This window comes from Pleurodeles waltl, chromosome 11 (assembly GCF_031143425.1).
Source record: "Pleurodeles waltl isolate 20211129_DDA chromosome 11, aPleWal1.hap1.20221129, whole genome shotgun sequence".
Classification (NCBI taxonomy): domain Eukaryota; kingdom Metazoa; phylum Chordata; class Amphibia; order Caudata; family Salamandridae; genus Pleurodeles; species Pleurodeles waltl.
The window spans coordinates 859,871,674-859,886,636 of NC_090450.1; the positions used below are offsets into that span (position 1 = coordinate 859,871,674).

At 39.9% G+C, this 14,963-nt stretch overlaps 1 protein-coding gene across 1 annotated transcript in view; it reads right to left on the minus strand.

The window, feature by feature from the left end:
- The window catches only part of MYO18B (myosin XVIIIB), a 1,377,385-nt gene that overhangs the window by 963,416 nt on the left and 399,006 nt on the right, over positions 1-14,963 (minus strand). The window contains exons 12-13 of the mRNA XM_069214702.1: positions 3,239-3,431; positions 899-979 (exon numbers count right to left, since the gene is read on the minus strand). Coding sequence (XP_069070803.1) covers positions 899-979; positions 3,239-3,431 — 274 coding nt within the window. The remainder of the gene's footprint in view (positions 1-898; positions 980-3,238; positions 3,432-14,963) is intronic.

Consider the following 14,963-nt stretch of genomic DNA (forward strand, 5'->3'; position numbering starts at 1 on the left):
GCAGTCTGACCGCAGCGCAACCACTGCAGTCATAATGTGTCACTCGGACCGCTGCATTGGCGGTGGTCTGACCGCCACCACAAGGCTGGCGGTCAGTAGACCACCATACCGCTAATGATGCCCTTAATCTCGCAATGCCAGAGTGTAATGTAAAATGGTTCTCATGTCAAGTTTGCGCTAAATAAAACTGCAAAAAATCAGTCAATAAAAAGACACCATTAGGCCTTCATTACGATTCACGTGGAGCAGCATCTCCTGGGCAAACCGCTCTGTGACATTTTGAGTAGCACAATGCTTCTGTGCCTGGTAATCCTGATGAAACCTAGGCGGACTGCTTCCAACTGCCAGAACAGGTGGGGAAGGCCCAGGAAATGGGAAAAAAACTGTGCAGTCCTGCATGTTATTACCCATTCTGTGCCTGCAACTCACAACTAGCCTCAACAGGCGCAGAGATAATGGCCAGAATCATTAACGCTGTTCGGTATCTCACCGCGCATTTCATGCCATCTCGAATTCTTGGTGTTAGAGATAAAAGAATGTTTCTATGAAACAAATTTACATATTCTCATTTCTCTTCATGAACAAATCTAACTCAAGAAAAATGACTTTCTTCAAAAGCACCACGACTGTGCTGTGTTTATCTAGCTCTGTGAGAGATAGGTCTCCTTCTGTATGTTACACGGAATTATTCACTGTAGACCATTAAACATTCACTTTGAAACATCTTATCATGAGAAATGAATGGAATCTCGACGTTAGAAATAATTGGAATAATGTACTTTTCCTGATGAATAAATTATAGGTTGAATAATGCAATCATGCACGTGTGTAATGTCTGACATCTGAGGACTCCTAGCAACAAGATGTAAATCTATTGCAGAGCCTCCATGCTTCCTACCTGTGAAGACATTTGGTCAACAACATTCACCGTTTCATCCGTCGAGAGCTCTGGAAGATCAAAAGCCACGACCACATTTTCCTGCAGAATAATAAAGGATTTATTTTAGTTTATGTAATAATAGGTGAACTAAAAATAGATGCACGATGAGAAATACAATTGTCCATTAAATGTTTTTTGTGGTCATCTAGGTGGAAAGAACACTTCGAAATCAAACACCTGCAGCACAATTGTACTTAAGGAGGCAGAATTGACGGCCATGTGCTTTCCCGTCAAGATTTCGAGTTTTAGGATGTTATTAAAATAAATACCCAAGCGTAAGAAATAAAAAAACAGATACTTTAAACATTATGATAACATATGTATAAAACTATGCTGAAACAGGATGTTCAAGCCATGCCCTTCCAGTCACAAAAGATTCCTAATGTGGTCAGTTCCTTTTCTCCGAGTTAATTCATTTAATTGAATTTATATTGAGTAAGTCTGGGTAGTACTTCACTATATTTCCTACAATTTCACTTTATGCCAGATTGTGTAATTTGTAGCCTTGGGGGACTTGGTGTGCATGGAAACGTCTTCACGCTAGAGACATTTTCCTCAAACAAAAGTGTTCTGACAGTATCTTCAGGTATTATTGTGTGAAATTGTCAGTCAGATTCCAGCAAATCATATTTTGCCTAATTTCGTGCATTTTTATATAATTTTCCTGCAATTTCACAAATAAAAAAATATGATTTCGCAAGCCTCTATATTACGTTCTAACATATGCACAGTGCAGTTTAAAAGCTTAGCTGCTCTTGGGTCTAGCCGAAAACCGTTCTTGAAAAAAAAGGCATGAATATTTCCAATGCAATTCATAGACTGTAAAATGGTTGTGTCCACTAAAAGCCTGACCACATCTTAGAGTCATAGAGGGGCATGTTTAAGAACCTCTAACGCCTCCATGTGCCACATTAGCGTAATTTTTTTTTACACTCATGTAACCCAAAGAGGCCAAAATCCCTGAGCCATATGTACAAAGTGGTGCAATGCATGCATTGCGCCACTTTGTAACCCTTTGTTGTACATTATGCCTCTGCCAGGCATAATGTTTGCTATGGGGGCATTCCCCTATTGGGTGAGTGGCAAAAAAGTGGCTCAAATAAATCAAAGAGATTACTTTGCGTACATTTTTTGGCACTTTTAAAGCCTGCTCAATTTCTCAGCCTGCTCAATTGGCCTCAGTGAACTTTGCAGGATTAGCATCAAAATTTTGATGCTAATCCTGCAAAGCTCCGGACTAGCGTCCAAATTCTGATGCTAGTCCCCTAACTACCGCAATGGCGCGTCGTATTTTAAATATGGCATTCGGGGGCACTGTGTGCCATGCCACCTTTCTTAAATATGCCCCATAGTTTTTTCTATCAGCTACTCCCCAAACCAATCCCATTTAAACTTCTGTTTCACAGAGCTACTATAACAATAATACTCTACCACCATTTTAAAATTGTTGGTAACCCATTTGCAAATGGGAAGGGTTTCCCATGGAACACCCTCCCCTCGAGAATATGAAACAAAATATTTTTTAAAGTGGGTAGTGGTCCCAAGGACCACTCTCAACACATACAAAGTTAACATCAACCATTTAACTTTCTGTTTTTGAAATATATCCCATTTTCCATTAAGGAAAATGGGCTGCACTATAAAAAAAAGATTGCTTTATTAAAAAGCAATGAAAAGATCTGGTGGTCTGCTGACCCCAGCAGGACACCATCCCAGTGATGGCTGCTATTCCTAGTGGGTCACAAATTGTGGCCTACCACAAAAATATTCAAAAGATAGGACAATTTGCGGCCCACTAGGATTAGCTTTTTTTAAAAAAAAAATTCAAATTGCAATTCAGTATAATTTGCAATTTTCAAATTGCAATTTCTAACTTTGATACATCTGACCCTTGGTATGAACTATTTTTTAAAAATTCAGAACAGGCAATTTCTGCATAATTTACATTTCTTCCCAGTCAACAAATCCTACTTTACTTGCATTTTTCAGTACCTGGATGATCTTTCAACATGATTGTTAATACTCAAAAACATATGTACTCACTTTGCTTCCTGGTTTTAGAGATCCCTTACACAGCAGCTTAAAATCGTTTTACTGAAGTTGTGGACATTTATTGTAAATGCAAAACCATACTAAAAATATGTGCATTTTTAATATTGGCCATTATTACTTTGATACATACCATACTAACCTAACCACCTATTTTAATTCCTAATTTCTATTACTCCAGCCTTTAGCACCATATTTGGGTTTGCCTTATGCAGTTTAGTAAACATTTTGCAGTGCACTTATTTTCACCTCGTGGTATCTCTCCATTTCAGTGACAAACGTTCTTTTGTAAAACAGAGATTGCAGGCGCTCATGTCCATAGTTATGGCAAAGTTCTTCAAATGTAGCTGCACGTTCCTTTTTCTGGTGACGTGGATTTTGGAAACCAGGAACATCCATGACCATAATGGATGCCAAAGAGAGATGACTGGAGGAAAAGGATCTGCAAAGAAAGCCATCGTGTTAATATAACACACACTTGGTCATGCAATGACTATTCACTCATTATAGCACACTGCTGAGGACTATAATTAGCTTTTTCTGTTTTTAGTTTCTGTTTGTTATGAATTCCAGTAGTGTTTTTTCAGTGTTTTCCAACATAGTCAAACATTTTATAAAATCAGTGGTTAGCAGCGTTTTTATTTTTTTGCTTTGTACACAACACGAGCATGGTGTTTTTCCAGTGCTGGTAAAGACATTTACTTTTATTTCCTTCCTCATTCATTGCAGCTGCCAATGGTTAGCTCATTATTCCCCGCTCTTAAATCCTTTATTTGTACCATTCTATTAAATTTGCTCTTTCTAGTAACATTTTGATATTTCTCTGAACTTTCTGCCTGTCTAATTTCACAGCATTCAAATCCCTTTTTTCAGCAGTCCAACTCTACCCCATGTCAATGATGTGTATGAACAAAAATATGTTTGTAACATATAAAGATGCGATTGTAGCAGATAAAAAGCTGGTGATGGAATTTAACACACCTTTCTGCCACTCTGTTTTTTAGACAAACGGTAAAACTTTGCTGAATAAATATTTTTTTACTTAGGAAATGAAATGTAAAAATATAGTTGGGTGCTACTTGTTCAGTTGTTGCATGCCAGTTTCACTCTGTCGCTTTCTTTACCTTGAGATACCAAAAACGAACTGGGCTAATTAATATATATTATTACTTCATTTGGGCCTGTTCAGGCTCTAACTAGTCAAATTAGAGAACATTTCTAAGACGTTGATATGCACACTGTTAGATGCTTCTTCGTAGACCTGCACGGTTAGCTGTCACCAAAATCCCTATGACCAAGGCATTAAAGAGGATTCATCACCTGCAGGATGCCTTGAGACATTTCCATATACAGTGCACAATGGGAATTAAGTTTATTTTACATTGTTGGGCTAAGTTTGTGAGATTTTTAGTTTATTTGAAAGCCAGCAAAAGGATCTTTACCCATTGATTTTTAACAAGGCTCTGGGTAGTTCTTTGTTTTTTGTAAGGACTGCAAGGATTATACTTCTGCCACGCTACTGTGAGAGCTGTCCAAAGAACCTTACCTTTGTGTTTTTCACAGAGGTCCCTGTTTCAGCTCCACATCGGGGCAAAAACAAACACTAAATTCAGTTACTATAATTTATACCGGTTACTATGCCAAGTCACAGTCCTCGCTTCGCACCATAAATTTGAACTAAATAGCAATGAGAGTTGATCTTGCCAATCCTGGGACTGTATCAAAGTCAGTGTGCATGCTCACAATGGGTCTGTGCACCTCTTTGTTGAAGCAGCACCTGCAGCATACAATAGGAAACATCTAGCAGTGATTGCATCTTCATTTTTCTGAATTGTATTTTCCACAGCCTCTGCACCAACTCAGAATTTTTTGGCGGCACAATACAATACAATTTTGTGGAATGATTGCAGTGCTTTTAATGTATAGTGAATAAACGCTATGTGCAACATCTGGGATTGGCTACAAACAAAGAGATAGTCGGCAAAAAAAAACAGCAGACCAGCATCCCTGAATTTGCATTCCTAACCTGAAAATATTTTTTAAGCAGCCTGTGTTTCTTAAAGCAATTGGTGTTGCTTTAAAAATGTTTTTGTTAGGGAATACATCAGGGAAGCAGGAAATGTCCCCTGCTCGACTGCCTGCTCCCCCTGAGATCACAAGACACGATCCACAAATACAGTTACAAACAACTGGTCAGTTAGCAAAACATTTGAGGTATCGGTAACTGACCAATGGTTTGCAACTGCAATTGTGCTTTCAATACCATAGTGACTCGCAATTAGTGGGGATGGCCTACTTAGGCCCCCTCCTAGTTGCAGTTCAGAATCGATCACAAACACAATTTGTGAGTTGGAAAGGCATTTCTGACTCGCAAAATAGTATATGACTCCTAACATTTCTACATTTGCAATCGCAAGAGTGTTGGGCCCAATGTTCTTCAGGGTTTCTTTCAAACATATATGATGCATTGTGCAACCCATAATTAACGAAGATATAAATGTTAGACCATGGGGGCACAGTTTACATGCAAAACTGCGCTAATGCAATTTTGCATGGAAAAGTATACCGCCCGCTAGTGCCATTCCAAGACGTCAGCCGAGTGTCATATTTATGTCATGATGGTAGCCAGCAGTAGGGGCCAGCTAGCGTCCTTAAAAAGGATGCTAGCCGGGTGGGGGAGGCATAGGGAGAACAGGAGGTTGTGCGTCAAAAGATGATGCTAGTATGGGCAGAGGCATAAAAAGGCCTCTAATCAGACTAGCATCATTTTATGACATAAAACCCCCATGGACATGACTGCTGTCTTAGTAAAGACAGGAGTCATACCCACCACCCCAACGGCACTTTTAAAAATAAAAAAACAATACCTAACTGTACTTACCTTACTTACCTGGGATGGGGTCCTTACATCCTTTGGCGTCCCTCTGGTGAGGGTGGCGGTGTCCCTGTTGCTAAGGAAGTGCACCTGTGGGCCCAACCCATGGTCTTTGACCATGGAAGTAGGCCCACAGGTCCCCTAACGCCTGCCCTGACCCAGGCGTTAAATAATGGTGCATAGCAAGCTTAGCGCCATTATTTAAGGCCCACTTCCCTGTGTTTGAATTTAGCACGGGGGATAAATATGGCGCTAAGGCCATATCGTCACTTTTTGCCTGGGAATGCCGACCTGGCATCTCATTGACGCAAGGTAGTTTCCCACTAGCAAAAATGACTTTAGCTCCAAAACGTTGGTGCTAGACGGTTCTAGTGCCAAAGTATAAATTTGGAGTTAGGTTTGCACCGGATTTGCATAACAAAAAATGGTGCAAAGCAAGTATAAATACGGGGGATGATTTTCGATCTAGCAGAGCAACTTATTAAATTGCATTGTGATTCAGAATAAGAGCATTGTTGTAGTCTACAGTTTAAATGCACAAAATACTGAGTATGAAAGAAGAATGGCGCCCTGCATGTGAGAGCACCTCCTCTCGTTAAAGTTTCCCTACTCTCTGCTGCAGTAGTTTCTTTCCATTTTCAATATTGGTGGCAGACTACTAAATTCTGAGGGAGTCTCGTGACTACTGTCCAATAAACCCTATTCATTATCCTGAATTGCATGGCTCTGAGTTTCATGTCCACTGATGTAAAGAGAATATATTACAAATAAGACATTAACTTGTGCTCGCACGAAGTTGATACAGAAAATTGCAGAGGCAGGGCGGGCCTCTATTTAAAATACTATTCAGTGCATTTGATAAGTACAAACATAGCCTTCAGGGCATGGGAGCTAACTGCAGTTCCGACCCAACATTTGCATAATTTCTGGAACAAAGTTATATCTTTTGGACAGGCAGCAAAATAAGTCTATCTAAATGTATCAGAATGGGGAAATATTAAGCTGGAATAAAAACTATCCACAGTTCCATTAATATGCCCTGGTTGTCATGGTGATGAGGAAGCCGTGTTGGTTACTCCGCACTGTGTGCAGAGTGTTATTAAATCTTCATTTCACTCGGAAAACGTGTTTCCTTCAAGCTCTGCTTCGTATAGCAGTGCCTTTTTAGCTAGATATGTGCTGAAATTTCTGGGTCTCCTGAGTAAGCCTAAGTTATTATTATTACTATTATCATTATTATTATTATTATTATTATTATTATTACAGCAGCTGAAGGTCACGTTTACTCCAGGCACCACATAGATGACAAGCAAAACAAACAATGGTAAAGCCAATGAGCTTGGCTTTTTTATTAGAGGTGTTTGTTTATTGCTGGGCGGCTGTATTGTTCCCCAGCTGCCCTTTAAATTAAAACTCAAAAGGCCTATGCAGCAAAATATTGCTTATTGCATACTTTTAGGTCTGGCATTAGCCTAACACCTTTCTACTTACTAAAATTATGTTGATCATACTTACTGGGACTTTCAGTGACATTCACAATTTTCTTCCAGCCCACTACAGCGTACAATATGGGCAATGAGTCAGCCCACTTCATCAATTGACCAAATTCACAGTGATGGAACGCTGCTCTTTCACAAGGTGGACACAGACACAAAGTAGTTTCCTTCAGTGGCATGGCCTACTATACTATGTGTAGTTTTTGAGGCCAAAAATAGTTGCTTTTAGCCAATGTTTTTTATTAAATTGGTGTCGACCCGACAGCTCCACCAACAATAAAGTTCTACAAATATCAAGACAAAATATTAAGTATTTACAGGGTTAAAAGGTTAGCATCAGTGCTAGAGCCACTGGCTTTGCCATTGCTTGTTATTAAAGGTCCAGCACTTCCTTAAGAAAGCTTGTGTGGATGCATGTGGGAAACTGGGTTACTGGTTGAGAGGTGTGTTAACCCTTCTCAAACAACAACCACAATCCCTTTCAGGGTGAACCATAAAAGTCACTAAATTAACCTCTGTTTAACCCTCTGGTTGTTTGCCACAAAAACAGTCTGCCTTAAATTAGAGGCAATGTGTAAAATATTTATGCAGCACTCAAACACTAATAAAGTAAAACTACGACATCCAATTTCCCATTTAGAAATAAAAGCTACATGTTAATAAATAAAACAATACCAAAACAACAAAAATCCAATCAGTAGAACTGGAGATATGCAATTTCAAAGTCTTAGGTAAAAGTAGCACCAAAAAAGCACACAGCAACAAATGGGGTTATCTGGGTCACACCAGACTGGGACAAAGTGACAAGTGGAGTGTTTGCAGAGTACAGGGCTGATGTTGGTTTGCTGGTCAAAGTACCTGGTTGCACTTGGACTGAGATATGAGGTGCTGCGTTACGCTGCATTGAGTTATATCATATCCGATTTGGCTGCTGATCAGAAGCTGCAAGGTGCTGTGTTGTAATGTGGAACTGGAATGCGGAGCTGCACTCTGCATTCCAAGATGCTGCGAGTGTTCTCTCTCCGGTCAGTTGGCCGTTGGCTGTGGTCGGAGAAGGAGCACTGACGGCGTCGGCTGATTACTGAAATAAACTTGTTAATCACACGACCAGCGGGAAGCGTCCTTTATGTTCAAAATGGTGCAATGCAAGATCCTGTGTTACGCAGCATATAGTTGCATCAATTTTGAAGGAACCCAGGGTTGAAACATGAATACATTCTGATGACAGCCAAAGGTCTAGGACCTGGGGGCACCTTTTGGGGGATCAGGACTCACTCCAGCAGAGGACAGCAGCAGGGCACAGACAGGTTCAGCTAAGTCGGGGCAGCTAGGCAGATGCTGGACAGGTAATTGGAGCTTTCTAAGTCCCTGTAATTCAGAAAAGGAGGCCAGTCAGATAGCCCTTGGAGTCTGTTTGGTATTTTTGGGTTCAAGGAGCAGGTCTAGTCTCCCTTGTTCAAGCCAAGCTGCAAGGCAGTATGGCACACCCTCCTGCAGTAGGGCAGCAGAGCAGTCATTCTTCTGAGTCTACCACAGGTCTATCCAAAAGTGATCTGAAGAGTTGATATGAGAGTCTAATATTTCTACCTGACGCCATCCTTTGAAGCGGGAGAAACCTGTAGACTACATTCCACATCAGGTTCTGGAATTTTATGTCAAGACAGGAAGCTAGCATTATTCATAACCTTTTATTCACCACCTCTGAGCAGCAACTTTAAAAGCTTCCAGAATAGAGTCAATACACATTACAATAAAATAGAATTCATCCTTCATTTTCTCCCTCTTTTGTTTGCTGCTTCTGAGCAGATAAGTATTGTAGTGGTTTTATGTAAATTAGATGATTGTGTATTCTATAGTCTGAATTGAGAGTATGAGTACATTTATTTGTTAATACCAAATGGAGGAAATTGATTTGCAAGGTATGAAATCAGATTTAGATGAATATATTCTTGTTTTGGAATATAAAGATGGATATAGATATTGATGAAGACATCAGTATAAAACAGAGAAGGAAAGACAAGAGTACAGTAATTGATCCTTTTGGGAAATATTGTTTGATCCCAAAGGCATACGCCATCCTATGGGTAAAGATTGGTGGTCTTTGGTACACGTTTTGGATTATATTAAGGCATGAATACGTAAACCGTTAGAAAAAAAGAAAAGAAGCATAATGAAAGCTTAATGTTCACAGCCTGCAATTGATGACAAAGTGACAATGTCACCTAATTTGGACCCTGATTTAATAACATATTTATTTAAGTTGGGAGAGGACCCCAGGAAAGGATTTGAAAAATCGTTGAAACAATGTCAGAATAAGGTTCTTGATATATGGGGATCATTAACAAAAATGTTTGATGCTTTAGAGGATGTCCTCTAGAAAGGAACAGATTTAGATATTGTTTCCCTACAGGGATGGTGTCAACGGGATTTATGCTTTTTAGGAAATGCTAATGCTGGATTACTAAGTGAAAGACGAAAAACTCTATTAATGCGTTTAAATCCAAAGCTATGTGATTTATAAAAAAAAGGGATTTCACAAGGTGAAGGAGGTTTAGTTTTTGGAGATGGCATGGTTAAATCCCTTTAAAAATATGTGCAAACATTTACTAGTCTTGATAAGGCTCAATATTCTATGAGAAGGGTCTTTAATGACAGTGGTTTTTATGGTAGGGCCAGACAGAGAGGGCGTCCTTCCGGCCATGGGTATAATACAGCCCAGTATCCATTCCAACACTCAGAAGGCAATGTGTATGTTTCCTTCAGGGGAAACCAATATGAATCTCAATTCTATCCCCAAAAAGGGAGAGCTCGTAGTAAAGCAAGTCAAGGTAGAAGCCAGAATTTTTACCCACAATCAAGGATAAGGTGAGTATGAAAATTGCCACAACTTTTATCCACACAAGTGTGGAAAGAAGGTTGAAATTTTTCAAACAAAAATGGGGAATGATAACTCAAGATGCATGGGTTTTACAAACAGTAGGAGGTTACTATATAGATTTCGATCAGAACCCTTTGCAATTACAAGAGCCAAAAGAATTAGCGTTTCAAACAGAATTGGAGAGTATTGTACAGGAAGAGATAAGGTTATGTTAGAAATTAATGTGATAGAGAAAATAGAAGAGGAATGCAAAGGTTCTGTGGGCACTTTTTTCCTGGCAGAGAAGAAAGGCAAGGGGTGGAGGGCCTGTAATAAACTTGCGAGACTTGTATCAGTTTGTGACATACCATCATTTCAAAATGGAAGGGATACATCTGCTGAGAGACATTCTTCAGGATCTGGATTGGATGCTGAAATTGGATTTCAAGGATGACTATTTCACGATTCCAATGCAGAGGAGAGTCAGAAATGTTTACAATTCTGGTCGAAGGGGCAACTATACCAGTTTTTTTGCCTCCTGTTCAGTTTGACATCAGCCCGTTGGTGTTTTACAAAGGTTTTGAGACCAGTTGTGTGTTATTTAAGGGGAAGAGAAGTAAGAATGATGATTTATTTAGATGATTTACTGATTATGAATCAGTATGTGGACGAATTGCAAGAACAGTTGAAAGTGGTGATGTATTTATTTCAGGAGTTGGGTTTCATAATAAACACGGACAAATCAATATTAGTTCCAACAGGGAAGATAGAATTTTTAGGATTTAAAATAGGCACTAACGTGAGTCAATTACAATAACCAGAGAAGTAGGTCTGGAAAATAAGAGAGGAAGTGAGGTTAATGTTGAAAAAGATGAAAGTGAAAATGAGGACTTTGGCTTTAATTATTAGTCTGTTATTGTCTTCCCTTCAAGCGGTATTTCCAGATCCTTTGTATTACAGGGTACTAAAATGTTTAATGACTTCTGTGTGAACAAAAGGCCTATGGTACAGAGATGTGGTGACATGACAGAAGAAGCTTGAAAATAACTGATTTGGTGGAAGGAAAATTTGGAGTCCTGGAATGGTAGGACAATTTTTGGAATACACCCAGATTTTGTAATAGAGACAGATGCCAGCACCCTGGCTTGGGTGCAGTTTATTTGAATCAGGAGACAGGTGGCATTTGGAATTGGTCAGAGAAGACAGAACATATAAATTATCTGGAGATGCAGGCAGGGTTGTTTGCCCTTCGCTGTTTCAGAAAAAGTTTGTTGGGGAGTTTGATTTTCTTGAAAATGGACAAGATGTCAGCAGTTACATATATACACAGGTTGGGAGGAAGCAGATCCAAGAAATTAACAGAGTTGCCACATGGAATATGAGAATTTTGTTTGGAACACAAAATAGACTTGAAAGCTGAGTACTTTCTAGGGGATCTGAATGTAAATGCAGATTGTTATTTACGAAATAGGAGGGATTTCAGTGATTAGAAACTCAGAGATGATCTATTCCTGAGGATTCTGATAGTTTTAAGATAATTTGAGGTAGATCTGTTTGCTTCGAGACTAACTTATCACGTGTCATTTGGAGACCGGATCCAAGCAAATTGGCAATGGATGCATCCACACGGGATTGGCTGAAAGTGACGGGTTACACATTTTCTCCGTTTCCTATGATATAGAGGTTTTTGGTACATGTGAGGAGACAGAAATGTCAATTGGTACTGGGACTCTTTTTTGGTAAATGCAGGTTTGGTTTCCAATGGTCATGGAAATATCGGTTGAAGTACTTTACATAATATGGTCTCACAGGGAACTTCTGATGGGTGCAGAAAAGATGGAAAAACCTTTAGTACACTCAGGTTGTATGAAGCTTCTAGTATGGAAGATATCTGGTGCTCCGAAAGATTCTCAAGACTTTCGCGAACAGCTTCTAGTTTACTCGATAATTCATGGGTGCCAGGAACCAGAAAGAAGTCTAAAGGAGCATGGAAGGTTTGAATATGTTGGTGCTTGCACTGGGATTTGGTTCCTGTGAAAGTTGATGAGGTAGAGATGACAAATTGTTTGGCAGAATTATTTGAAAAGTGGTTGCCTTACAGGACGGTCAATGTTTATAGATCTGCAATTGCAGATGGTCATTCTTTACAACAGGGAGTATCATTTGGCAAGAATCCCTTGATATGTAGAATAATGAAAGGAATTAGCTTTAAAAGACCACCGAGTCCCAAATATCAGACTTTGTGGGATATGGATTTAGTTTTAAAGTTATTCGTAGCCTGGCCAGATGAAAGGTTTCTGGAGATAAGGGAATTAACTTGGAAGTTGTCAACTTTATTGTGTTTAATTTATTTCAGGAGGATGTCAGAAGTGAGTGCCTTAGAGGTATTGCATAGGTTTTTTCAACCAGAGGGAGTGATTTTTTAGATTGATAAAAGAACAAAGATTATTTCTGAATCTATATTTTATCACAGGTTTGTTGAAATACCAAAGTTGTGTGTAGTGAGATGTCTAAAGGAATATGAGATTAGAGTGTTAGAGAACAGGAGAGAAGAAGGTGATCAGTTGTTGATTTCGTATGTGACACCGTGTAAACCAGTTGCAAATGCTACAATTGCTAGATGGGTCGAAACTGTGATGAGTGAAGCAGGTGTGAATTTGTCAAAGTTTACAGCTCATTCTATAAGGGGTGTGATGGTGAGCAAGGTGTGTATGATGGGATGTCGTTTGGAAGACATTTTGAAAGCTGCAGATTGGTCAAATGCAGAGACATTTAGGAAATTGAGCATGTGCTTTTCGGAGCTTTGAACATGCATAATGCTAGCCTCCTGTCTACATAAAATTGCAATTTGTATAGATTTACTGAATAAAGCATTGAGATGTCCTTTCCTGACAACAATTATACTCCCTTGTCTCACTGTCTGGGAACAATACCCAACGACCAACCTCCAGCCTCACCTACTCATGAGACCCAGGAAACAGGCAGCAGACACCAAATGGTTGGGAAGAAAATGCCAACTTTTCTAAAAGTGGCATTTTGAAAATTGTGACTTGAAATCTGGTTTTACCACTAAAGTGGGCTTTAAATTACAATTTTTTAGACATTGAACTTGATATTCCAACCTGCAACCAATTTAACGTTATCACTTATTAAATGTTATAGGACAACCTAATGTTATCCTAAAGAAAAGCAGACTTTGCAGTAGTGAAAAACAAATTTAAAAGTGTTTCACTACCAGGACATGTAAAAGTGAAAAGTACATGTCCATCCTCTTGGGTGTCTATGGCCTACCACAGGGGTGACATATGAATTAGGGAGAAAGGTTGAGGTCTTGCAAAAGAGTTGTTTCTCCAGGTCGAAATTTCAGGATAAGACTGCACACAGGCTGCAATGGCGGGCCTGAGACATGTTTAATAAGGCTATTTAAGTGGGTGGCACAATGAGCACTGTCAGTCCTCTAGTAGCATTTAACTTACAGGCCCTGGCCTCATGTAGTCCCACTTTACTAGGGATGCAATGCAGAAGTAACTTAATTGTGCCATCAGGTGTCCATTGGGCACAGGAAGAACAACAGATGGTCACCAGAAGCCGCAGCGTGATGACTCAAAAGAAACCCTAGTGGTTAATCTTTCCAGTTCCACCTTAACCCCCCCGGAGTTGGCGGTCCTAGAGAAAGGCCTAGGATTTGTACCTACCCCTAAGGAAGATCAATTCAGATTACATTGCGAGATGGCAGCCCTGTTTCGCAAGATTAGACTACATTTTTTCTTCAAGGATCGTCCACAATTGGATATGAGGGGTGATACCAACCTAAGGAATCCATCTACCTTTATGCCCCCTTCTACCACTGTTCCGTTAGAGGTACTTAACTTTGAGAAGGCGGTCCGCCATGAAATTCAACGTCTGGATCCTCCCAAGGTTTTTCAGAATATTTCAAAATCGGAACGTGCAGCCATTCATTCCTTATCCCGTAATCCGGACATTACGTTGAAACCAGCGGATAAAGGAGGTGCAATTGTGGTTATGGATACAACCTACTATAAACAGGAATGTCTGAGGTTACTCAGTGATGCATCCTATTACCGCCTTATCTCTACTGACCCAACCCCGCGCTTACAACGTAAGATTCGCGGTATGATAATGGAAGCGGAATCAGCTGGATGGATTACTCAACAAGAAGCTGAATTCCTGGATACAAAGAACCCTAGGATTCTGTACTTTTATTGTCTCCCTAAAATCCACAAAGGCTTTCCCCCCCCCGGGGCGCCCTATAGTGTCCTGGATTGGCTCACTTTTGGAGCCCCTATCTAAATTTTTTGACTTTTTTCTGCAACCCATTGTCCAGAAAACATCTACCTTTTTGAAGGATACTAAAGACACTTTGGTACTACCTAATGATATCAATGAAGCAGGCACTACAGACATATTAATATGTCTAGACGTGGAGGCTCTATACACCAACATTCCGCAAGAAGCTACACTCGCCGCTGTGGAGGATATACTCCTGACGGACACTTGGACCTATAACACTCCCGTGAGTTTTATTATGCAATGTGCAGGTGTGGCTCTCCAGGAAAACTTTTTTCAATTCGAGAAACGTCTCTTTCACCAGATACAGGGCACATCTATGGGGAGTACGTTAGCGCCTACCCTGGCCTGCCTATATATGTTCGCCTTCGAACAACGCCACATTTTGACCCCTGATCAACCTTTCTTTTCCAATATTAAACTGTGGCGCCGATATAT